The 24,155-nt window shown below is 53.6% G+C and overlaps 3 protein-coding genes across 5 annotated transcripts; 2 read left to right on the forward strand and 1 right to left on the reverse strand.

Annotated features, from left to right (window-relative positions):
* The first annotated feature begins 1,275 nt into the window (after positions 1 to 1,275).
* Positions 1,276 to 7,546, forward strand: THEMIS2 (thymocyte selection associated family member 2). The gene is made up of 5 exons (XM_074925850.1): positions 1,276 to 1,384; positions 4,931 to 5,071; positions 5,172 to 5,372; positions 5,702 to 6,811; positions 7,452 to 7,546. Exons 1-5 carry the CDS (start codon positions 1,285 to 1,287, stop codon positions 7,544 to 7,546), a joined length of 1,647 nt encoding a protein of 548 aa, XP_074781951.1. The 5' UTR covers positions 1,276 to 1,284.
* A 3,081-nt stretch (positions 7,547 to 10,627) lies between these two features.
* RPA2 (replication protein A2) lies at positions 10,628 to 15,218 on the reverse strand. 2 transcript variants are annotated; one of them, XM_074926079.1, is made up of 10 exons: positions 15,141 to 15,218; positions 14,815 to 14,927; positions 14,604 to 14,705; positions 14,394 to 14,507; positions 13,341 to 13,415; positions 12,672 to 12,785; positions 12,412 to 12,414; positions 12,266 to 12,376; positions 11,989 to 12,083; positions 10,628 to 11,256 (listed from the first exon to the last, which is right to left on the reverse strand). In XM_074926079.1, the coding sequence occupies exons 1-10, from the start codon at positions 15,154 to 15,156 to the stop codon at positions 11,172 to 11,174; spliced, it is 828 nt and encodes a 275-aa protein (XP_074782180.1). In that variant the 5' UTR covers positions 15,157 to 15,218; the 3' UTR covers positions 10,628 to 11,171. The 2 variants fall into 2 exon arrangements, with proteins under 2 accessions (XP_074782180.1, XP_074782179.1); XM_074926078.1 differs by lacking the exon at positions 12,412 to 12,414.
* A 177-nt stretch (positions 15,219 to 15,395) lies between these two features.
* On the forward strand, positions 15,396 to 24,006 carry SMPDL3B (sphingomyelin phosphodiesterase acid like 3B). 2 transcript variants are annotated; one of them, XM_074926080.1, is made up of 8 exons: positions 15,396 to 15,494; positions 15,608 to 15,821; positions 17,363 to 17,460; positions 18,012 to 18,155; positions 18,720 to 18,892; positions 19,043 to 19,223; positions 19,824 to 19,957; positions 21,969 to 24,006. In XM_074926080.1, the coding sequence occupies exons 1-8, from the start codon at positions 15,443 to 15,445 to the stop codon at positions 22,362 to 22,364; spliced, it is 1,392 nt and encodes a 463-aa protein (XP_074782181.1). In that variant the 5' UTR covers positions 15,396 to 15,442; the 3' UTR covers positions 22,365 to 24,006. The 2 variants fall into 2 exon arrangements, with proteins under 2 accessions (XP_074782181.1, XP_074782182.1); XM_074926081.1 differs by having other exon boundaries at positions 15,443 to 15,504; positions 15,600 to 15,821.
* Positions 24,007 to 24,155: the final 149 nt, after the last annotated feature.

Raw genomic sequence — 24,155 nt, forward strand, 5'->3', positions numbered from 1 at the left:
CCCTTGTTGGCTGTCAAGACCTTGACACATCTGACTTGCTCAGGTGCCAAGGATAGTCCAGCTCCAAGTGCCAGTTTGGCCTGAAGTCCTCCAGACAAGACATCCCTGCTGCTGTGACACCCCGGCTGGGCTCTGTGTGCGGCAGAGAGGGGACTCAGTGGCATGCTGGAATTGCTGGGGCAGGGGCACTCTCTGTCCCTCAGATTGCTGCATCCTGTGCTGACTAACAGGAAACAAATTCACATTAACACGGCTGACTTCCACAGCTGGAGTCAAAGCAGAAAGACCTCTTTTTCTGCATCATCTACTTAAAAATACCATTCTTCAAGTTTCATTTCTACATTAAGTCCCATCCCACTCCTAGCCTGCAGCTTTGGTTTGATTCATAGGGCAAATGAAAGGAAAGTCCTTACAAAGATGCAGCTCAGCAGCAGCTCTCAGAAGGGCCATTTCCAGCCTGACAGCCTGTGGGGTTGGCAGCCACGGGGACTGTGCTCAGCTGCTCGGGCGAAGGAGGGGCCCATCTGCGGGAGAGTGGGGCAGGTGCTGCTGCCTGTCCTGGAGGTGTGGGCATTCGGCTCTGCCTTTCCCGGGCTGATGGTGCCGTGGTGACACAGTCCGGACCCGTTGACTCCCACTCTCCTCCGCACACTGAACACGCCAGGGCACGATGCACGGGGTGTTTGTGCCAGGGGCAGGTGGGCTCTGAATGCCCAGAGCTGAGCAGTGTGTTTGTAAGGGGTGAGGGCTCTCTGGACACAGCCCCTCGCTTTCTCTGGCGTGGGCCACCGAGCCCTGCCCTCAGCTCCACGGCACCATCACTCTGTCTGGTCCAAGATGCAGAGGCACAGGGCAGGCTGGCAGGCAGGAGATGGTGATGGGACAGCCTGTGTGGGACAGGCTGGAACATCGGGCTGAGTAGGACAAGCTGGAGCATTGGCCTGGCTAGGACAGGCTGGAGCATCAGCCCAGCCAGTATAGCACCATGGCAGAGCTGGGGCATCCTTGCCTTCACCCACCTTCAGCACCAGCAGCACCACCAGGACCAGGACAGGGGTACACCAAGTATACCATGGTGATAGGGGCAGGAAGAGGCTTGTCCCAGCAGTGCATCGATCAGTCTGTGCAGGCTGGAGAGCTGCCAGCAGCGTGGGTCTATGTCCAGAGAGGGAACTTACCACTGCTAGAAGCAGAAGCAAAAGGCAGGCAGAAGTGAAAGCAGAGTTCAGAGCCTCTCACCACACAGTTCCCCTCTCTTCAGAGTGTCCCGGAGTACCCAGCGGCATGGCCATGGACCCCCTGTCCCTCCAGGAATACATCTGCTCCCTGGACCCTGCCACCCTGCCCCGCATCATCAGGATTTGCTCTGGTGTCTACTTCCAAGGTGAGTGCTCGGTTCCTCCAAAGGGTGCCCAGGGCTGTGCCACCTCCCCCTGCCACTGCAGCCTGGGCTGCCCCTCCCACCCTGAAGACAGCCGGTCCCCTGCCACCGGGTGCCTGCGCCCAGGTAGAGACACTGGTGCCTGAGGCACAGCTTCCTGTGGAAAACCTTCTACATCCAGTCCCACCCAGCTGAGTGCTCGAGTGCACTCAGTCATGCTGCTAGGAAAGTGGTGGGGCACCAAAAACCATCCAAGCTGGTCCTGCACTTCATGCACAACTCTCGTCCTGGGTAGTGAACTACTAAGTGGGTCTGGCAGGGATGGAGCCACACACTCGGTGGCGGGGGGAAGGTGGGATGGCATCGCCCCTGGCCCCAGTGCAAGGAGTCCAGCGAGGGCACACAGAGCAGCCTGGTCTGACCTCTCTACTCCCTCCTGGGCTCTGTCCCCGGAGACATCTTAAGTCCAGGAGAAGCCTTCACCAACACGGCTTCCTCAGCTGGTGGCAATGTTGGTAATTAAATGGAACCAGAAATTAGCAAGTGCTTTTGCTTGATTTCCAGGGCTCCCACAAGTATTGGGAATGCAGAGCAGGATCCTGGCAACACCACTGTGGCAATGACCATCAAGACTTTTGTAGCATCTGTTTAGGTTACACTGGCTTTTGAAGGGCAGGAGAAGTGGTTGGGCTGCTTCTCCTCAGCTCAGCTGGGGTGAATGTTTAGCATTCCCAAAGACTTCTGGTGGCCTTAATCACATCGTAATGTTACTAAGCAAGTAAAGATGCTCCCGTTCCAACAGCAGCAGTTAATTTGTTTAGCAGTTGCTGGTAGGCTGAGGGAGCTTCTTTACATAGCGAGGGGGTTGTCATGAGTTCATCCCAGTGAGGGTAGAAATTTGGGGCTGCACAAAAGGTTTAGTAGCAGCACAATGAATACAGAGATTTAAGAGCAGAAGGAGGCACTGCTTGTGTTGAAGGGTATCGTGATGTGGTAGTGTAACCTGAGGAGCTCCTGCTCCAGGAAAGGCTCGAGCTCCAGGAAAGGTACATGTACCTCAGGCCTTTTGCAGAGTGATCAAAGCACCGAATCTTTCCTGCTGCATTTCTCATCTGAGTTACATCAGTTCAGCCTCCAGCTGTTCCTGTTGTTCTCTTCTGTGCTGCTTTTCTCCCCTGTTATGACCCCTCCACTGTTACCAGCACTGGAAGCTTTCCAGAACATGGGCTGTACAAGCTTCCAGGTATTCCTGATTCCTTAGAAATAAGCATCAGTCCAACAAATTCCCCTCAGCCAGTGTCCTGGTTGTGTGTTCCCTTGGCTGCTGGTGAACAGTGCTGGACATAGCAGACAGATCAGAGGGCCCTGGGGATGAATCGGTGTTGCACCCTTCACATGTGCCATCTGCATTGATGATACTTCTTGAACACTTCTGGATTTCCTGCCATTACTGAAGATCTTACTGCTTCTGTCTTTTTCTTCGCAAAAGGTTGCAGAGAACTGAGGATGAGTCTCTTTAACCAAGTAATAAGCGATAGGACAAGAGGGAATGGCCTCAAGCTGCCCAGGGCAGGGTCAGGCTGGCTCTGAGGAAGGATTTCTGTGCAGAAGGGGCTGTTGGGCGTTGGAATGGGCTGCCCAGGGCAGGGGGGAGTCCCCGGGATCCCTGGAGGGGTTGAAGAGTCGGGCTGAGCCAGCGCTGAGGGATCTGGGGGAGTTGGGAACGGTCAGGGTGAGGGTCATGGTTGGGCTGGAGGAGCTTCAAGGGCTTTTCCAACTGAGGCAATTGTGTGTTTCTGTGAAAAATTGGGGTGGGTCCCCAAGATGTTAGACAAAACTGCTGTTGGTCTTGGCCACTTCTCAGGATCCTCTCCCAGCTGCACACTCCTCACCTCCTCTACGTTCTTGATTCTGCTTTGTGTTGCAAAACTGCCCTGGCTTGGTGCTGTGGTGGAGCTGAGGAGCGCTTGGAGGTCCTGCACAGAACATCCACAGCCACGCGTGTCTGTGTGTCTTGCTGCCAGCTGAGGGGGCCAGCTGTCTCGTGTGTGTGGCGTTAACCAAGTCTCTGCACCCAGCATGTGAAGCATCTCTGTGCTCTGGGCAGCGCAGCCTGGCTCTGTGTTTCCTCCCTCTTCAGACCATGCTCTTGATGCTGTTCCCGGGGCACAGTGTGGCAGGGCACAGGGGTGCTGGAGGAGGGGAACTGGGGCTTACACAACACGCAATACTTTATGTAACTTCCTGGCTTTCATCCACCTCCCCCTGTCCAACACTCTTGGTTTCTTTTTTCACATTTATTTCCACTATTTAGTTCCCCCTGCTCCTGGGGGATAGGCACTCTCCCAGCCAGTCCCACCCACTGTTCCCACCTGTGCTCCACAGGCGAGCGATGGTCAGTGGTGTGGCCGTGCCTGCAGCAGTGTCCGTCCCTCCACAGCTCGGGTGGCAATATCCAGCCCATCTCTCGTTGCATATCCAGCCTTGGCTCCATCTGTCCTGCCCAGACCCGCCAGGGCAGCTGTGTGTGCCAGGGCCCTAAACCAATATCTTCCCCTCATGGCCAATGGCACCAGCTTGCCCCACGCACTGGGTTAATCTGCGCCAGCCCCACCTCTGCCCGCTGCTGAGCCCACAGACCAGCTCTACCCCTCCCCGAAGAGCTGTCCTCTTTCCCCTGCACTCTCCATCCCCATCTCACGGCCCCCTTCTGCAGTCCCAGGGGTTGGTGCTCCCCATGGACCCCCACAGCCACAGGGACTGGGGTTCTCTCAGGGACATCCCTGCACCCGTGAATGCCAGGACACCCGGGCTTGGCTTACATCCCAGAAAGGACAAGCCTGTGGCCAGGGCCAGGCCACAGCTCAGCCCCCTCCCCACTGCCCTGGGGACCTCATCACAGCTGGCCAAGCAGAGGGACTCCCACTATGTATCTGGTATTTGCTAATGGCACATATCATGACTGCCTGTGATGGGAATCCCTAAATCACTGAGGTTGGCAGGGGCCTCCAGAGATCATCCAGGCCAACCCCCAGCTCAAGCCGGGCCAGCAGGAACTGGTTGCTCAGGACTTTGTCCAGCTGGGGTTTGAGTATCTCCAGTGATGGAGACTCCACAGCCTCTCTGGGCAACCCATCCCAGTGCTTGACCATCATCACAGTAAAAAAATGTTTTCTTAGGTTCAGAGGAAGTTTTGTGTGTGCTTCAGCTTGTGCCAATGGCTTCTTGTCTTGTCAGTCCAAGTGCTGGACAAGAGCACCAACCACCCGCAGGTATTCTGAGGAAGCAGTGAAGGACTGCTTACAGAGGGTAGTGGGGCGCTGGAACAGGTTGCCTAGGGAGGTTATGGATGCCCCATCACTGGAAGGGTTCAATGTCAGGTTCAATGGGATGTGAAGCAACCTGATCTACTGAAAGATGTCTCTGTCCGTGATGGAGGGGTTGGACTAGGTGATTTTTAAAGGTCGTTTCCAACCCAAAGCATTCTGTGTTTCAGTGTGATGCTGGTAGAGGCATTTTCTTTGAGGAAATTCCCTCCTCACCCTGCAGGGTCCGTGTATGAGATCTCAGGCAACGAATGCTGCTTGTCGACGGGTGACCTGCTGAAAGTCACGGCCGTGGCACTGCAGAAGGTCGTTTGTGAGGACACGGAGACAGGGCAGACAACAGAGCTGCCACCAACATTTAAGGGTGAGTGGGGCTGCCCTGCCCCAGCCCACACCCCACGGGGTGCCCTCCTCCCCAGGGTGACCTTTGCAGACCTCATGGGCTCATCCTCATTGTTCCCCAGGTCTTTTCCAGCCTGCCCCAGCCCCAGCGCCACGCCTGACACCGCAGGGACCCTTGCTGCAGGGCGGCAGGCAGCGGGGCCTGACGCTGCACCAGGTGCTGGGGCAGTGGGACAGGTGGCCCCAGCCCCTGCTGTGCCACGCCATCGGCCCCCGGGCCCTGCTCCTGCACCCCGTCTATGAGGTGCACGCGGTCATGCACTGTGAGTCCGCGCGGGGCAGGCGGGGTGCTGCGGGGTCAGGGTGGGGTGCTGAGCGGTTGGGACAGGGTGCCGCCAGGTCAGGGCTGGGATGCCGCGGGCTTGGGGTTGCGGCACAGAGGGTTGGGGCCGTGCAGCCAGGGCAGGGGTGCTGTGGGGTGGGGATGGGGGTGCTGCGGAGCTGGGAGCACACACTAGTTTGGTGCTGGGACCCCGACACACGTGGCGTGGGTGGCTGCAGCTGTGGGGAGGGGGGGGTGAGGCGGGGGTCCTCTCACACATGGGGCTGGTGAGAGGCTGAGCATGGGGTCAGGGCAGCTCTGTCCCCGCAGTGCGTCGTGATGTGGTGAAGATCCCCTCCTCGCTGGAGGTGGACGTGGAAGATGTCACGGAGGAGGCGCAGCACGTCCACTTCGCCCGGCCGCTGCTGCTGAGCGAGGTGCTGGCGATGGAGGAGGCGCTGCCGGCCCAGGCCAGGATCCTGGAGGGCCCGGCCGGCCCCGCCATCTTTGAGAGCTCCTGGGTGCCACGGCTGCAGCGGGGGCAGCAGCTGCAGCTCCATGGCCGCTCCTGCACCTGGCGGGTCCTGGCCTCAGCCCCCGGCAGCAGCCGCCATTTCCTCCTGTCCAGCGCCTACCAGGGCCGGTTCCGGCAGCGGCCCCGGCGGTTCACGGGGGTGCGGGAGCTGGCGGGCGGCCTGCAGCCCGGCCGGTGCCTGCGCGTGGTGGTGACCCAGGACTGCGAGGGCCGCGGGCGCGATGTGCCCCCGCTCGGCGTGGGCGACCGGCTGGAGGCCCGGGGCCTGTGGGGCAACGGGCCTGGCACCCACCTGCTCTGCCACCGCCATGGCGGGGAGGAGGAGGAGGAGGAAGGCGAGGATCTCCTGCTGCCGCTGGATCTGGGGGGCAGCTTCGTGGAGGAGGGGTGTGACAGCAAGAAGTACGGGCTGGTGGAGCTGCTGGCGCAGCAGGCGCTGCCCTGCGAGGTGCGGGTGGTGGCCCCTGACCCGGGGCTGGAGCGGGACACGCTGGGCACCCTGCCCGCCCTGCGGCTGGAGGCCCGCCTGGACCAGCCCTTCCTGGTGGGCAGCTTCTGTGATGAGCCGGAGGAAGGCTTCGAGATCCCGCCACGGTGGCTGGACCTCTCTGTCCTGCTGAGCGAGGAGCCCGTCCACCCCCCGGCTCCCTGCACCCGCCGCTCCCGGGTGGAGGAGCTGACCGAGGCCTTCTACTACCGGCTGCTGGCCCAGCTGCCCGGCGGCACGGCCCCGCCACCCCCGCGGCCCCCCAAGCCGGCGCCGGCAGGGACAGGCCCGGGGGGAAGGCACCCCTCGGCCCCCAGCCCCCCGCCAGCGAGAACCCGCCTGGCTTCTCCACTGCCGCCGCTCCCGACCCCGGCTCGACCCAGCACCTATGGCTGGCGGGGACCCCCCCGGGATGCAGGTGAGGCCCCTGACCCCTCCGTGGGGCTCAGCCCAGCGACGCACTGCCCTGGCAGGAGGACAGGGCCCCCCAGCAGCATCAGCAGGTTGTGTTTAACCGGCCACCACCTCCCCAGCACTGTCCTCCCGTGGACCTGGCGCAGGGATGCTCAACTGGTGACGCTGCGCCCCAGCCAGCTGGGCCCTGCGGGTGCTGCATCTCCCCATCCCCTTGTCCCAGATGCAGGGTGAATCCATGGGGGATTGCCTGACCCCTGCGTCCCACAGGCTGGGGGTACCCACAGGGTCTGCCCCATCTCCTTGTCCCACAAACAGGGGGACCCATGGGGAGGCCACCCCAACGCCTTGTCCCACACAGGGACCATGGCACAAGGGGCAGTAAGGCCTGACCTCGAGGGCAGCGGCGCAGTGAGCACCTCTCGGTCTGCCACGGAACACCCCCCACCCCCAGGATCACAGGGCATCTGTGGCCCCAGAGGCTGGTGACTGGGGTGGCAGCACCACGGGAGGCCCCTGTCACCTCAGCCCTCGGTCCCCACCGTGCCCGAGGCAGCTCAGAGCAGGGAGGTGGGGAGGGCAGGGCGGGACGTGGGGTTTGTGGCAGTGCAGGTCCGCAGGCTGTGCTCTCCCTTCCCTTCCAGGCACAGAGAGCGACAGCGCCGAACATGACTATGAAACCGTTGATAACAATGTTCAAAAGACAATTCACAAGATGCAGACAATTTTTCCTTTCTAGCCCTCTAGTTTCTGGAAGCTCCCAGCCTCCAAATACTCTGAGACCTCACGTGACACTGGTTACTTGCAGAGGCTAAACACAGCCTCAGGGATCCCCAGTGCAACCTCCAGCTGCCTTGACCCTGCAGAGAGGCACCCGCTTTCCTCGAAGGCAAGCAGCTTGTATGCTGTCAGGACAGACCCAGGCACAGAATAAATCCCCTTGTGGTGTCCTCAGCTGTCACCCAGGGGACCCTCCAGCAGCACCAGACCAGCACACAGCTGGGCAGCCACCAAGATGCCAGCCCAGGCCCTGGTTTTGCTGGTTTTCTCATCCATTTTTTACCCATTTTTCTCATCCATTTTAACACTTTCAACTAGAAGCAACATCTGTCCCAGACCTCCATGGCCCCCTCTTGCTCGCTCTTGCAGATTCTTGGCGCCTACAAAGGCCTCTGCTGCACTCATGGCATGGGATGCAAAAAATAACCTGAAGAACAAATAAGGACCAATGCTTCTTTTCCTGGAAGTTTGGCAAAACCCCAGGAAAGTGGCATAGACAAAGACCTCATAGTCCTGATGTGCATTAAGGGAAAAGACCCGGCGAGGGGAGAACTTTACACCAAAAGCAAGTAGGCGTTTCACTCCTGCATCATGTATTGCGCTCCTCTTCTTTCAAATCAGAGCTGGAAAATAAACTCTTTAAATTTCATTTAAGATCAGACTGCTTTGGGTTTTTTTTACCCTATTCCAGTGAAGTGTAGCTTTGGGTTCAGTTTTTCAGTTCCTGTCATTCCTCACCCAGCGCCCTGGGCAGAGTCCCAAAGCTGCAGAGAGGATCTCGTTCATTTGGCACAAGTCCTGGCTTGGGTTTGGGCTGTTTACTTTGCTGGCTTTGGTTCTGCCCTGAGATTTACACTCAGTATCAGCACTCTCTCAAACCAACATTGTGAGAGAGACACTGGCTATTGCTGTTGAGGTCCTTTCACCAAATACTCACCCAAGGTCAGACAACCCAGCTCCCATCTGCAAACAGGCACGAGACATTCATTAACAGCACATAAATCATAGGATCAGAGAATCCCAGCATGGTTTGGGTTGGAAGGGACCTGAAAGATCATCTGGTCCAATTCCTTCCACTAGCCCAGGTTGCCCAAAGCCCCGTCCAACCTGGCCTTGAACCCTTCCAGGGAGGGGGCAGCCACAGCTTCTCTGGGCAGCCTGTGCCAGGGCCTCACCACTCTCATCACAAGGAATGTGTTCCTTATGTCCAGTCTAAATCGACCCTCTTCCAATTTAAAACCATTGCCTCTTGTCGTGTCACTACAGGCCCTGGTAAAATGTCTCCATCTTCCATACAAGCCCCCTTTACGTACTGAAAGGCCACTCTAAGGTCTCCCCAGAGCCTTCCCTTCTCCAGGCTGAACAGCCCCAAATCTCTCAGACTTTCTTCATGGCTTCATACAACATACACAACTCCAACCGAGACCCACCGCAGTGGCGTTTAAGTCACCACATAATCTATTTCTGTTTTTATCCAGGGATAAAAGTAATTGCTGGAATATGGCTGGGGAGAAGATGGGCTCCATGAAGGAGGAGGGGAGCAGAACATAGAGGAAACCAGAACAACTGAAAATGCCCAAGTGTTTTTCCTTGTCTCCTTCATCTGAGCCAAAAGCATTCCGAGTTTGGATTTCACAGGTAGTTCACAGATAGTTTTAAATGCAAACTTTCCGTGAAGCAACCAAGGCTTCTGTCCTACAAGACCTATTCCAGATCATCCTTCTAGCCTCACCCTCCAGATGAGAGCCGATGCTCCTGGATGCTTTGAAGATCAAACAGCAAAGAAACACTGGGCAAAGACTTAAACTCCCTCCCCAGCCGATGAGCTTTTCCTCTCCAGTCAAAAGTGTTTTGTCCAGTCACACAACTACTCTCTTTACTGCAAGCAATTTCATTCATCTGCATTTCCAAAAGTCATCAGGGATTTTCTTCCTAACCTGCACACCTCTTGCAAAAGGGAAATGACAGTAATTTGGCTTCTAGCTCTGCCGGACTCTGCCTGGCAGTTCACCCGTCACACACCTACAGCACAACCTGGCCCCAGAAGTGCTACAGCTGTGCCACTGAGCTGAGCACGACAGTGGGTTTTGCCCCAGCACGAGCGCCTGGGTCCAGCAGCCAGCCCCACGATGTGTACACAGGGATGAAGTGCTTTTCCAAAGCCAGCTCACTTCACCACTCCCAGGTAACAAAAATCCCACAACTCGCACCTCCCATGGCACCCGGAGCCCACCAGCATCAGCCCTGGCTGCACGCGCAGCTCTGCCAGCTGGCCCCGTGTCCCCAGGAACTCAGCAGCAGCAACCAAAGGCCAGGCCGTGCCAGCGCAGCAAACCAGGCTCCCCTGATGGGCAGCAAGAGCATTTCAAGCTTGAAATATGGCGGGTCCTTCAGCACCACGTTCACCACAAACGCTGTGGTGCCTCCTGTGAGAAGCTACACGCCTGACAGTGGTGTGGTGAAAAACCTTCCTCAATTAATATTCAAAACTCCTGAAGTGCTTCTATTAACAAATGCAAAACGATTCCCAGAAGGCAGTTTTCAGCTTTGCATTTTATATAAGAGGAAGCGTATCATGACTAAGTGGACAGAAATACGCTGCAACAGCTGCCCCCAGCACACTGCCTCCCTGAACAAGGCAGGACCACGCAGGGGAACAGGAAACGCACAACCCTCCACACTGATACAGCACCAGTACCAACCCCGCTCTTTCCTTCGTCTTCTCAGCTATGCTTTAAAGAAAAACTTGCTCTACATGACGCAATTCATTTGAGCTTCAGCTAAACTACTTTTGGTGGCAGAAATCACCCTGGCTGTATTTGGAACACTGGTACAACATGTAGCTTTCTTCAGTAGCACAATTATTTCTTAGCATCCATTCACTTCAGTTTGACCTTTTAAAGCAATTTACTTCAAAAGCTAAAGGAAAAAATAAGTATAGTTAAACTCTGAAAGCATGAGCTGTGTTTTTATGTAGACAGTTTTCTTCTTTAAGGAAGAATGGAAGCCGCTAGAGCCACACACACATGCAAGATTACCCAAATTAAAATTTTATTGGAAACATTCAAAAGCTCTAGTAACAAGATCAGCTCATAGTACAAATATAAATGCAAAAACGAAACCAATTAAAAAATCTATTCATGATTACTATACATTAGTGGAATATACTGATAGCTACCCACTTTGTGAATGAAATGAAATGAAATGGAAGCTGAGTTAGGAGAAACAGCTCTGGAAACAAAAGACAATCTGCCCAGGACAAGATTAGAAAGGTTCTTCTTTCTAACACAGGCATCCTCAAAGGAGACAAAAACAAACTGAAGGTGATGTAGCTTTGTGGGAATTCAGCTTTCCCACATCTGTTTATGCTTTGTTACGTGGTCACAGCACGTCATTGAGTCCAGTTAACAGAATCCTGTGCGTTCTGCTCGTCCCTGAATTCCAAGGTGGAGGCACTCACAGAGTAACTGAGACTTTCGGAGGCTAGAAAGAGCAAAGATCACCTTCCATGTCACAAAGCTCGGCAGGGTAACTTGAAACACTGACAAGCATTTGCTTAGAACTAAATCCAGCTGGAAGTAACTTCACTCAGCATCCGTTGACTTATAGTGATCATCATCCACAGTGGAGTAGATGTGTCCCTCGCTGCTGAGGAACTCAACGGCTTGCCTTTGAAGAAAAAAGAAAAATCAATGGCTGCCTAGTTCTTGCCAACACCTTTCTCTCGGGGATTTCCCATTTGCAGACCCCATCCTTACTGTCCCCTTCTGGCATCTGCCACGGGAAGCTCCCGGTGGCTCTACCCCGTGAGCGGTTTCAGTGCTGCTCCAGCAGTCAGCAGCACAGAGTTTCTCCAAAGCTATAGCAAGACGTTCCCCCGCAGCGCCCAGCCTGCCGCAGAGGGGAAGGCCACCACACAGTACTTCCCAGGTAGAAGGAGTACCTGCCACTCTGCTTCAAAGGCAGCAGGAAGATAATGGACGTTAATTACTGGTTTTCTAAGTCTCAGGGAGCAGAAGTTATGAGACAACAAAGAAGAGAACAAAAAGAGTCTATTCCTGAGTTCTGATGAGTGCACAGCGAGCAAGGTAGTCCTTGAATGGGACAAAATACTGCTGAGGCACTGCAGTACTCCCAGGTACCTATTACTTTGCTACTGAACTGTTAAACAGCTTCTCGGAAAATAGGGAGAGAAGCATTTTATCACCCCTTCACTGACAACAGCTCACTGGAAGCTTCAGAGCTCACTACTGCATCCTACTGGGAACAGCTGAAATTACTAGCACAGTTCCACAAGAAAGGGTCTGGGCTTGCCCACTGTTTTCTTCTATTCCTCCTTTTATCAGACTCCAGGAAGGACTCCCTGGATTTCCAGAACATCCTTTGCTTCTACACACTTACTTGATTGTCGACATGCTCATATTGTGGAGCTGAAGTTTCAACTCTTGAAGACTCATACCTTCTGGGACAGGGCAGTTTTTAATCAAGTTCAACACCTGGAAAACCAAGAGGCACCATTAGCACTCAGCTGAGCTTCTCTGTCATGGGAGACAGCACAGTTGAGGAAGAACTATCTGTCCTCAAAAGAGTAACTGAGCTGGTGTTTCTGTGTCCTACCTCAGACCACAGCAGCCTCTGCTGCGAACACTGTGCTCCTGGAGAAGCTGCCTGCACCCACCTGACTCTGATGCGCCGTGAGCCCGTTCACTGGCAGGCTGCCACCTCCTCCATAGCCCCCCATCTCACCCATCCCACCGGAGGAAAACGACTGGGGCACTCTTGATGCAGACTGAAATTACAAGAGTAAAACTGCTGTGGTTACACAGGCTGCCGCAAGCCCACAGCATTAAAGACCTGGTGTTATTTCAGAGAAACAGTAATTAAAAATAGATTCCCAGAAGAAACTGCTGGAAATGGATGGCAACACAACCTCTCTCCAAGGAAGCCAGGACTCATTACACCTCCACTCTAGCCCTCCAGCACGTATACAATTTCCCCAATGAACCAAGAGGTTCCTCTCTTTGGGACATAACCAGTAACCCAGTAAGGGCCAGGATGGAATCAGGATCTCGCCAAGTACATACCATGAGATTTTTTCTGAGGATCATATGTGCATTGACAATCTCTAGTATGTGTGTGGTGAACTCATTCATATTTTCCAGAGGCATGATCTTAAATGCCACCAAGCTTTTCTTATTCTTTCAGAGGAAAAAAAAAAAAAAGGCAAAGGAAAAAAGTTAATAACACAGGAGCAGGAACATGCTTAAGAGCCAATCCAACCATTCTCTCCAGGAACAGGGATAGTGGTGGGTAGGGAGCTTGTCTGCATGTAACTAGTCCAAAACTTTCTGCCTTACACTTTCTTGTGTGATTTTGCAAGACAATGCAGAGAGCTGAGCTTCTCTTTCTAATCAGCTGGTAATTAACTGCACTTTGCTTTAATGCATGCACTATTATTTATTTATTCACATACTTAGTTATAATATTTAGTTATGAGACAACCACATCACAGAATATGCTACAAGAAACATCCCCATTAACCAGAACCTGGTCTAAGCTCTACAGTACAAACACCCAAGAACCTCGTGGCTGGTAATTCTGTTCCACTGATTTGTCCACAGGAAAGGATGAGCAAAGGCCACAATCAAGTGGATATTCTAAAGTGAGCCCACTAACACTGTGCCCAATCACCAAACCCTCACACCAGCGCTCCAGCCTGGGGGCTTGGCCAGACATGGGCAACATCATCTCACCTGGAAAGACCGAAGATGACCAGCTACTTTTACATAAGTTCCTGGAGGTACCACGACATTCTCACCACCTGCCTCCTAACAGAGAGGAAAAGGAGAAAGGAAGGTTTCACTGATTCACATTTCCATTTCTCAATTATCACAATAAATGACTTAGGAAGGAGGCTTCTCTGGAACAGCATGCGTCCCTATGTCCAATAAGAGTCAGGTAAACACAACCAGAAATGAAAAATAGAAAAACAAAATATTTGCTCGTTTGAATGCACTGTACACTTGACAGCAAAGCCAGCTGTCTGCTCTGCTGTCTGTCCACTTCTGGGAGATTTTCACTGAGCAACAAGAATAAAGAACCCTCAAATTGTACAAAAGTAGGTGTTCAATTGTGTAACTTAGCTAGGGGAATGGAAGCAGGCCACAACCTTTTCAGAAGTGATGATAAACTTGCAGTTAAGCCAACTGAATGTCTGCCTAATTACTCTCCCAACCCAGATGTTTGCCTTCAAATATATGTTACAATAACACGGTCTAGCTTTAAAGACCTGCTGTACCAGCATGAATGAAAGTCAGCAGCACTTCAGGAGTCAGGCATCAGAAAACAAGACAACGTTCATTCATACGTATCTTCACCTCAGTCACTGAGCCACATACAAAATCTCTGTTCACTCTCCTTATATTTCTACACTGAAGGGCTGAGCATGCATCTCTTGGTTCAGCTATGAAATAACAGCTGAGTTTCAGCACCTAAGCTCTAAAAAATTATACAAAGTGAATCAATGCAGTCTCACGCATAAATCACAAAACAGGAGAAGAGTCACACACAGCAACTCTGCTACAGCAGCAGCTCCCTTGGATTTCTGAGACACGTTATCCCTAAAACGCTTTTCAGAAAATCCACATCTTTTTGATAAAGAAGTCCTGCCAGGATCAGGGAGTTGGACTTGCTGATCCTTACGGGTCCCTTCCAACTTGAGATATTCTATGATTCTGTAACTTTTCTCTCTTCACCGCTCCCAAAAGCTTCTAAGGGAGCGTGCTGACAACGAGTCTGATGCTTACATCAGTATCGACCCACTGCCTGACATCCATCGGGGCTGCCGTCATGTCATCCACTTTGTAGAGAATGTTCGTCGGTGCTTTCTCGGCGTGTCGAATGATCCCCATAACGGTGACCTGCGGTGGAAGAGGGAAGAGTTTATCCGGGAAGGCCCCGGGAAACCCGCCTGTTACCCGCGGCGCCCCCGCCCGCAGCCTTCCCCCGGCGCCCACCTGGGAGATCTCCACATCGTGGATCCGGAAGGTCTCGTCGACCTGCTCGGCCGCCAGCAGCTGCGACACGGTGCAGGGCACGATGTTCTGGGAGCGGATTCTCTGCAAGGGCCGGCGGGGCCGTCAGCGGGGCCGGGGAGCGGCCGCCCCTCACCGCCCCCCGCCGCGGCCCAGCGCCCCGGGACCGACCGAGGCCCCGCTCCTGGCCTACCTGCTTCTTCTCCGCCTGTGTGCCGGCTGGGGAGCCGAAGCCGCCCGGGGACTGCGTATAGCCGCCCGCGAGCCCCGAGCTGCCCACGGGGCCGTACCCGGTGTCGAAGGTCCCTGAGGAGGGAGAGGGAGAGCCCGTGAGGCGATGTGCCCTCCGGCCCTGCCGCCACCGCCATCATGGAGCGCGGCGGCCTCAGCCCAACCCCTCCCCGCCCCGTCCCGTCCCCAGGGGCCTCGGGCACCGCACCCGGGCCTCGGGCCCCGGGCGCCGACCCGACCCGACCCGACCCGACCCGACCCGGCCCGGCCCGGCCGCCCCGCCCGCACCGTGCCCGCTCCACATGGCGGCGGCCGAACGTCGGGCGCCAGCCGGCCCGCGCGCACCGCCCTTCCTCGCGCCGCCGGCTCCTGCCCAATCCGTGGGCGCCGTTCCGCCGAGCGGCAGCCAATCAGAGCCCTGCGCCTTCCGGCCCCTTCCAATAGAGGGACGCCGCCGCGAAGCTGCCGGCGCCGTTGTGAGTGCGGGCGCTGCCCGGCCGCGCGGAGCCGAGGGGGCGGGGCGGGAAGCCCGGCCCAGCCCGGCCCAGCCTAGCCCAGCCCAGCCCAGCCGAGCCCGGCCGCCGGCAGACATGCAGCCCGTCACGCTCCTCCTGCTGTGCCCGCTGGCCGCGGCCCTGTCAGGTAAGGGGGGCGGCGTGTCCCGCTGCCCGGCCGGGCGGGGGGCCCCGGGCGGTGCCTGGCGGCAGCTCCGCGCCCCCCGCCCCGCTGAGCCCCGGCTGTCCCGGCGGCGGCAGGGCGCTTCTGGCACGTCACCGACCTCCACTGGGACCCCGACTACGACCCGGCGGCCGGTGCCGGGCAGGTGTGTCCCTCGGGCGGCTCCCGGGCCGTGCCCGCCGCCGGGCCCTGGGGCAGTTACCTCTGCGATGCGCCCTGGCCGCTGCTCGCCTCCGCCGTCCGCGCCATGAGGAACCGCCTGCGGCGGCCGGACTTCGTCCTCTGGACCGGGTGAGGATGGGCCGGGGTCCCGCCGGGGGGGGGACTCGCTGCCGGGACTCAGCGCAGCTCAGCTCCTCCGTCCTGCCGCTGGGGCCGAGGGACGGGCTCTGCCCCCTGAGAGCTGCTGCTCTGAGAGGAGAAGCACGGAACGATCCCGGGGCTGGCGGCGGGCGTTGCTCTCGGGCACGATCCTCCCTGCTGCGGGGGGTGCCGGGCTTTGGATGGGAGAAGGGGCAGCCCGAGGGCAGGGGCGTGAGGAGCTCGTGGGGATCCGGGGCTCTAGATGGGAATCGTTTTGGAGAGGGGAGGTGAGGATCTGCCCTGTAATGCAAATGGAGGCTCAGGGGAGAGCGTAACCGCAACGAGGCCTCTTGATGCCAGCGAGAGCCCGCAGCAAGCTCCAGCAGTGAGAAACGGTGAGGTAAGGAAAGGATCACAATTCATCATCCTTCCTATTCGTTTAATTATTGCCAACCCTGCCTGACTTCACACAAACTCTGAGTGCCTGAAATGCTCTTCCTGTTGGCACACCTGTAAGAGGCTTTGGGATGGAGAGCGTTGCAGAACAGACTTGTGGCTGCTACAGACTTCTTCAGACTGTAAAGAGGCATCTTGGAAGATTTCTTTCAAAAAGGGGCTGTTTTCCGTTAGAAGTGTGAAGAACCTCCCTAAATGGAAGCTGTTTTCTCCTAGTTTGGTTTCCAGAAGTGGGCACCCAATTCCACAGGAGGCCTCAGTAGCACTTACAGACAGTAAAAGTTTTATTTTGCATGATTCTTGTGTGTATGTCCTCCTGTAATGTTTGCTTTTCATCTGACAGTGCAACATCAACCTGTAATTTGCTGTAAATCCTAGTTTGCAGTGCTGTTGCCTGACTCCACGTTTTTGTTTTCTGTCTCTGTGGATGATTTTTCCTACTTAAAGTAGTTATCAGTCCTTATGACTTTATGTTAATTTTTTTTTCCTTCAAACTATTTCCCCCCATTCTTTGACATCATTTTGAATTCTGATCTTCCTCTTCGATGGGCTTGCTGACAGCCCAGCTTCACCTATGAATGCTGTAAGTGTATTGGTGAAAGCACAGAAGCGCTGTCTGCCGCAGTGTTGGACACACTCAGTGGTCACTTGCTGGAGGCATTCCTGCGTCCGTTGTAATGAGCGTTGTTATGCTGCTGCTCAATCAGCTGTGCAAGCAACTTTGCTTCACTATTGCCGATCAGATGTTGACCCGAGATTGCAAAGTGCTGTTCCTTGCAATATTTCCAGTCAGCTTTAGTGTCTATTAAATGCCCTGAGGCAGAGTGAGCCTCCACTTCATATGCTTGTGCATAAGTTTATCAAGGTTTATAAAGTGGAGCCCATTTTCACTTTGAACCAATTCCTTGAAACTCCTTCAGTGCCTTGGCCAGTCAACATAGCACTGGTTCCTGCCCCCAAAAGCTTCAACTTTATCTTCTAGGAGGCACAAAGAGCAGCATGTATGCAGGTTTCTCTGCCTTGCTTACCTCTTTAAGCTTATGCCACAGTGACTCTGCCACTTTTTTTTCCAGAGATGATACTCCTCATGTCCCCAATGAGAAGCTTGGAGAAGAAAAGGTTCTGCACATAATAGAAAACCTGACTTCTCTGATAAAAGAGGCATTTCCAGGTAGAATTTGAGGGGATGAGAAGGGGAGAGAGGCACAGAGTCTTGTGGGAGGAGCTTACCAGGGTGGAGAAGGGGAAAGGCAAGGACAGGCTGTAGTCGATGGGACCTGTTTGTCCTCTTCCTAGCTGCTGCATGGCATGAGGCGTGTCTGAACTGAGGCGTCTGATGCGCACTCATTGTTTCAGGTTAACTCACCCAGAAGAGAGGAAAAAAAACATTTCTGTAATTAGTCAGTAAGGCAGAAAAAACTGCAAGATTTCCTCACGCTTAATCCATGCCAGCAGTGGGGGAAGGATCGTTATTGATGGTGAAAGCTCACTGATTCATCTGTAGAGCTGTGGCTCTGGGGTGGCCTGTCCCAGGGAGGGATGGTTGTCGCAGTGTCGTACCCCCGGCCAACGCAGCCACATGGCTGTGGTGTGGGTGACTGGCTTTTGCAGTCCTCAAGCCAGGCTGGTTTTCCAAGTCTCTGAGTGCTTCAGGGAGCTTCGGTGCTGGGGAACTCTGAAGCAAGCATGGATTCCTCCGTGCCTCCTTTTCTCTGTCTCTAGATACTAAAGTCTATGCGGCAATGGGCAATCATGACTTCCACCCCAAGAATCAGTTTCCAGGGAAGGAGCACAGGATCTACAACCAAACAGCTGAACTGTGGCGTCCGTGGCTGAATGATGCTTCCATTCCTCTTTTCAGAGCTGGTATGGCTGCGCTCTGGGGAGACGGGGGTGGTTAGGAAAATACCACGAATGGTTCTCCCTGCTTCTGTGCTCAGAGGAGCAATATTTGTAGAGTATTTCTGGAGGAAGTATCAAATTTAATGCTGATTCCTAGCACTGAGTTCTCCTGCTTGCGAGAAAAGAAATTGCTTTATGCTTTAGTCCCTCCTGCTTTTGTCAAGTTACTGGAAAGTGTCCCTACAGAGGATGCAGAGTAGTGAGCTTCAGTGGAAGAAAAAAGGTCTTTTAAGAAGTCTGCTGGTGCAGGCAGCACTGTGGCTCTAGAGCTGCCTGGCTCTTGGTGCTGCCCCTGTCCCCATGCAGGGGCTCCCTTCACCTTGAGACCTAAGCACAGCAAGAGGCACACGAGGAGAGGAGTCTCTCCAGATCCCCACCCCGGGGTGGTCAGAGCACTGCTGGCCCCTTGTCCGGATGGTGACTGCTATGGCTGTTGCCAAGGAGAGCTGAGAGGGATGAAAGCAAAGGGGTCACAGCAACCAGCATGACCAGACCTCCAGCTCTTTCCCTCTTGGTTGCTTTTTTCAGGAGCTTACTACAGTGAGAAGCTGCCCAGCCCAGTGACACGGGGGCGAATGGTTGTCCTCAACACCAACCTGTACTATGACCAGAATGACGAGACGGCTGGTGAGGAAGATCCTGGAGGGCAGTTCCAGTGGCTGGAAGAAACACTGACCAATGCCTCTAGAGCAGATGAAATGGTATTAAAAGAAGTGAATAAAACTTTGTAGAGGGCTTCCCCCAGCCTGGAAGCTCTTTTCGCTCCGGCTCTCCCCTCTGTGCACTCTCAGCAGGACGGTGCTCTGTGAGGACTGTGGGCTTTGTGCTCAGTGCCACTCTTGCTTTTGTAGGTTTTCATTGCGGGGCATGTCCCTCCTGGCTTCTTTGAGAAGAAGCGAGGCAAGTCCTGGTTCCGGAGCACCTTTAATGATCGATACTTGAAAATCGTGCAGAAGCACCACAGAGTGATCGCTGCCCAGTTTTTTGGGCACCATCACACGGACAGCTTTCGGATGTTTTACAGTGATACAGGTACCGGTTCTGGCCACCCAGGCATTTGCATGATAGCTCTGCCAACTTCCAGAAAATCACGGAGTTTTCAGTGGCTGTTAGCTGAGTGCAGCTGAGAAGCCAGAAAAGGCTTGTGAAATGCTTTGGTCAGCAAGAGACAATAGAGGTTCTGATCTCCATCCCCAGCCTGTAGCTCCAACCCTCCCTCCTGTCTACCCTCAACTTTTTATCATTTCTGCTCAATGCCTCGCAGCTTCTTGCCTGCTCCCTGTTAGTGGGTTTTGGACATCAGCTGAGACATAAGGGAGCAGTTATGAATCTTTGCCCTGGGGTTACTGGTAGTGCTCTCGGTCTCCTTTGCTGAGCATGGTTCTCTTGCACACTCTCACTGCAGGAGTCTTTAACAGTAGTGGAAAGGCTGTTCTCAGCTGCAGCAGTCCCCTGTTCAATCCCTGATGCCATTCAGTGTCCTGATCTTTATGTGTGTGCTGTTGTGACTAGGGCTGGGGACAGAGCTGCTGTTTGCAGGGTGATCAGTTACCAGGATGCTCACTGCAACGTGAACAGGGTGTGATACACACCAAGGTCTCCCATTCATGGGTTGTTTCGCCTTTCTGTAAGGTTCTCCAATCAATGTCATGTTCCTGGCCCCTGGAGTGACTCCCTGGAAAACAACGTTACCTGGAGTGAACAATGGAGCCAACAACCCTGGGATTCGGGTGATCAGCTATGATCCAGACACCCTTCAAGTGCTGGTAGGGGAGCCCCATGTGCTGCACACTGCAGTTCTAGGAGAGTACTTCAGCTCCTCCATACAGCTTTAACAGGCAGGACTACAGGAGCCAAGTGACTATGTAGGAGAGGACCTCAACCAAGATATTTCAGCCTCATGTCTAGCACAAAGATTTAGTAAGAGCATCAGTGAGTAAAGGCCAGGTGACTGCAGTCAGCTGGCCCTGGCCTTCTGCTGGGATGAGTTCCCCAGGGCAGTGCAGGACAGGTTTTGTCATATTTTTCATGTCTTTAGCTAGTTTCCTTTGACACTTGCTTTGCTACCAAGGTAATGTGGATTGCAGAACTCCTCTTTGAGGACTAACAGACTTGTCAAACTCCCTCCAAAACCTTAAACATCTAGAAAACTGAGTCCCCCTACTTGCTAAATTGATTCATCTGTAATGGATCTGAATTTAGGTGAATTGTAGGGGCAGCTTCTGTTTCCTCTGTCTCTTATTAGCAAAGAGGTAGAGGATGGCCTGTTTGTGCCTTTCTTTGCAAGGGATAAAGCAGCTCTGTAGATGCTCTATTTATGTGTTTATAGCATGAAAAATTAATGCTAAAATACACTGTGGAAGGCTAGGGAGTTCGCAAAGCAGAGAGAAAAAGGGCCAGAGACTGAGAAGTTGTGAAAAACTTTATTTTGCTCACAGTTGAGAAAATAACTCCACTCAGTAATTAACACCACTGTGACACTTGCTTCTGCCAGTGGGCAGTGCTGATAGTAAATAGAGTGGTTTTGGAACAGACCAGGCTCGAATTTCCTGATGTTTGCAGATAAAAGTCAAGCAGGGCAAAGCCATCCCCTTATCCCTTATGAAACAGGATGCTTTTGTGGTGAGTTCTGGAGGTTATCGCCTGAGGTCTCTGTCCCCAGGTTCGTGTCACAGTAGGCAGCTGCTGCTGGGAGGCAGCTCACCCCGCGCCGGGCAGGCGATGCGCTGCCTGCGGTGAGCGCGCGGGTGGCAGGTGGAAGGATTGACATGGGAATGATTTAGTAGGAAATCTAGATTTATTAATAACTAATAGCAATTTATCATTACAAAATAATTCAGAAAAGTTGAAAGGAAGAGAAGCGACTTATTTGCAGATTCTAAAATGACAAGATTCACCCTAACTTACCTAACGGTACCTTAATTTATACATATATACACAAAATGTACACACACACAGAGACAAAGGTATTTGGATCCAGTAGAATGAACACAAAACGTACAAACACACACACACAGAGACAAAAGTATTTGGATCCAGTAGAATGAAGTATGTACCCACACACCAATAAACAGAGAAAGAATGGGTGAAAGAGAAGTGAGCTCAAAGAAAAATTTCCCTCTTCTCGAGTTTAGAGCAAATACTCCCAATGCCTCGGCGTTCCTCAACGGGCGATAATTGAGACTCAAGCGGGTGGACTTCGCCCCAGCCTTCCCTCAGCTCTGGCAGCAGACGACACCTTAAGGGTTTTGGTCCCCGAGAAGCTCCCAGCTCAGGGGAGATGCAGGTCACAGCCCGCTGCGATCCGGGAGAGCTCAGAGGCTCTCCCTTGTGGTCACCATTTATAGGGTCCAAGATAATTGACTTTTGTCAGATAACTTCTGGTGCCTTCCAGCAGCTGCACAAGAGCTTGATGAATGTGCAGCTCTGTTATTGTTCCATTTGACCCCACCCCAGCCACAGGTGTGCCAGGCCATTGGGAGATGATGGGCCGTTATAACTGTTTTTCCGAGCAATCGGGAGGGGCAGGAGCCAGGCTCGTGCGTTATCAGTCCTTATCCAGAGATGGGTGTACAGCTGGGGGGGAGGTGGGTGGAATCACACCAGCACCGAGCAGCCCAACAAGGAGGGGCAGGGAGGGGTGAGAATTGCACCCCCACAGTGCAGTGCTGACGCCAGCACGGGGGAGAAGGGTCCAATCCCACCCAAGCCAAATGTCTCCCTGGAGGGCCCATCCTTTCCTGATTTGTCCTCATTCTGGTTTTTCTCTCCCTGCAGGATATGGTGACTTACTACCTGAACCTAACTCGTGCCAATATGATGGGCTCAGCGTGGGAGGAAGAGTTCCCAATGTGGGAGGAAGAGTATAATCTGACAGAAGCCTTCCAAGTCCCTGACGGCTCTGCGCGCTCCATGCACACGGTGCTGGAGAGGCTGCTGGAGGATCCCCACTATCTGCAGCAGTACTACGAGTTTAACTCTGTCAGATATGACCTCGCCCCGTGTGACAAGGCCTGCCGTGTTGATCACGTCTGTGCCATCAGGGAAGTTGATTTTACGAAATACGATGCATGCGTTAAAACCAGCAGCTCTGCCTCTGCCATCATCAGTGTTTGGCTTTTGTTCCTCTGCTTACTCGTAGGACTTCTCAGTCCCCAGCAAGTGCTGCAATGACTGAGAGCCTTAAGGGAAAATGAAGAGAGCACCAGTTCATGATGCACGTGCAATTGTGAATGCTTTTAGCATTGAGAACTCACTCGAAAACCAAGACAAAATCAGTGGCTTTTACTAAAAGCTCTACAATGTTGATCTGAAATCTTCTAGAGAAGCTTAATGTATTGGGAAAGGATAGTAATTGCTGCAGTCTTTCTGTGCCAGACTGGCTTGTGTCAGGGAGTTTCTCTCCCCTGGGCTGTGACTGGAGGTAGTCTGCCTCCCCGTGGACGAGAGCTGTGAGCTGCCACGTGTTACCGAGGAGTCTGCTGCCAGGTGGCTTCCTCATGCTGGTGCACGCCTCTCTTCTGGAAAGAGCACACAACGGGCGACCCAGAAGGTCTTGTTTTGGTGACCTTGTACAGCACCAGCCTTGCCTTCGGCTTACGAGCAAAGCCAGGTGAGATTGGTTCTTCCTTTGACAGTGTATGAACTTCAGCAGGTTTGGGCTATGACTTTCACATGTCAGTGCCCAAAGTGAGGCTCCAGGGTAAGAAGCTTGATTATTATTATTTTTTTAAATTTTAATTTATTTTTTCCCCCAATGGCTGAGCATAAACAGCTCTTCCTTTTTGTGCTCTACTAACTCACATCCACTTAGTTTCTTTCTTCAGCCAGGCATTGCAAGCTGACCTTGACCACTTCACTGTTAAACACGGAGGATTTGGTGATTTCCCAGCCCGGGGCTTTGCCAGCTTCTCAGAGAGCCTCCAGGCAGGCAGGACAAAGTGATGGTGTTGGACCCTTTAGGTATGAGTGAATGAGACGCAGAAGGAATATTGGTGTGTCTGTCAAAGGCAGCTGTGGGCTCTCCCAGAGGTCTGACGTGGCAGAGCAGGAGCTGAACGTGCAGCTGGAGTGTCCTGGTTTGAGTGAGTGGAGGGGTTTTGGTAGTGGGGGAGGGGGTCACAGCATTGGACCCCGTGAGAAGCTTCTCAAAGCCCCCCTGGCTCCACGCTGGACCCACCTCCGCACCAAGGCTGGGCCAGTTAGTGACACCTCTGTGATAATGTATTTAAGAAGGGGAATCTGGGTGGAGGCGTTGGAGTTGTGAGGAGGAGTTGCAAGGAGAACATCTGTTAAAGGATTTCACCAGACTGGGGGTACCTGCCACCACCACAGGGAGTGGCAACAGCTCACAAAAAGCACCCTCTTTCTGTATGATATAACACACAATACAACGAGTCTTCGGTGATTTTCCAGGAACTCTCAGCTCTCAATTCATCATTAATTTCAGAAATCCATCGTATTCCACAGTTTCAGCTAGTTCTTATCGTTCTAATTCCTCTTCAGACACCACTGCTCATTGATGCAGACTTCAGTCATCGTGGTTACTCATCTTCTGAATAATCTTCATCATAATTCACTTTTAGACCTGACAAAAGACTCAAAAAGTTCTATTTAACATATACTTAATCTCTGTCTAGCTTTTCATTACCTAGCCTTTCTAAGTTGCTTGAACTGTCAGTGTTGTTTCTAGAGCACCTGTGCTCTAGTAATTAAACCCATGAAACAATATCTATTTATTAATTATTCCTTATTAATATCTTAAGAAAAAAAGAGTTTTTTAAAGCTTGTTCCTTTTACAACATCTATGCGAACACCAAGGTCAGGGGAAGAACAGAGGAAAAAACATGGGGGGGGGGGGGGTGCTGCACGGAGCAGAGCCCTGCACCCCCTGGTGAGACGGCAGGGCCCCCCCTGCACCTGTGGGGGTCACCGGGGCAGAGGGGAGGGGTGGGGGAAGGTGTT

The sequence above is a fragment of the Athene noctua genome, chromosome 24 (genome assembly GCF_965140245.1).
Source record: "Athene noctua chromosome 24, bAthNoc1.hap1.1, whole genome shotgun sequence".
In the NCBI taxonomy this organism is placed as follows: domain Eukaryota; kingdom Metazoa; phylum Chordata; class Aves; order Strigiformes; family Strigidae; genus Athene; species Athene noctua.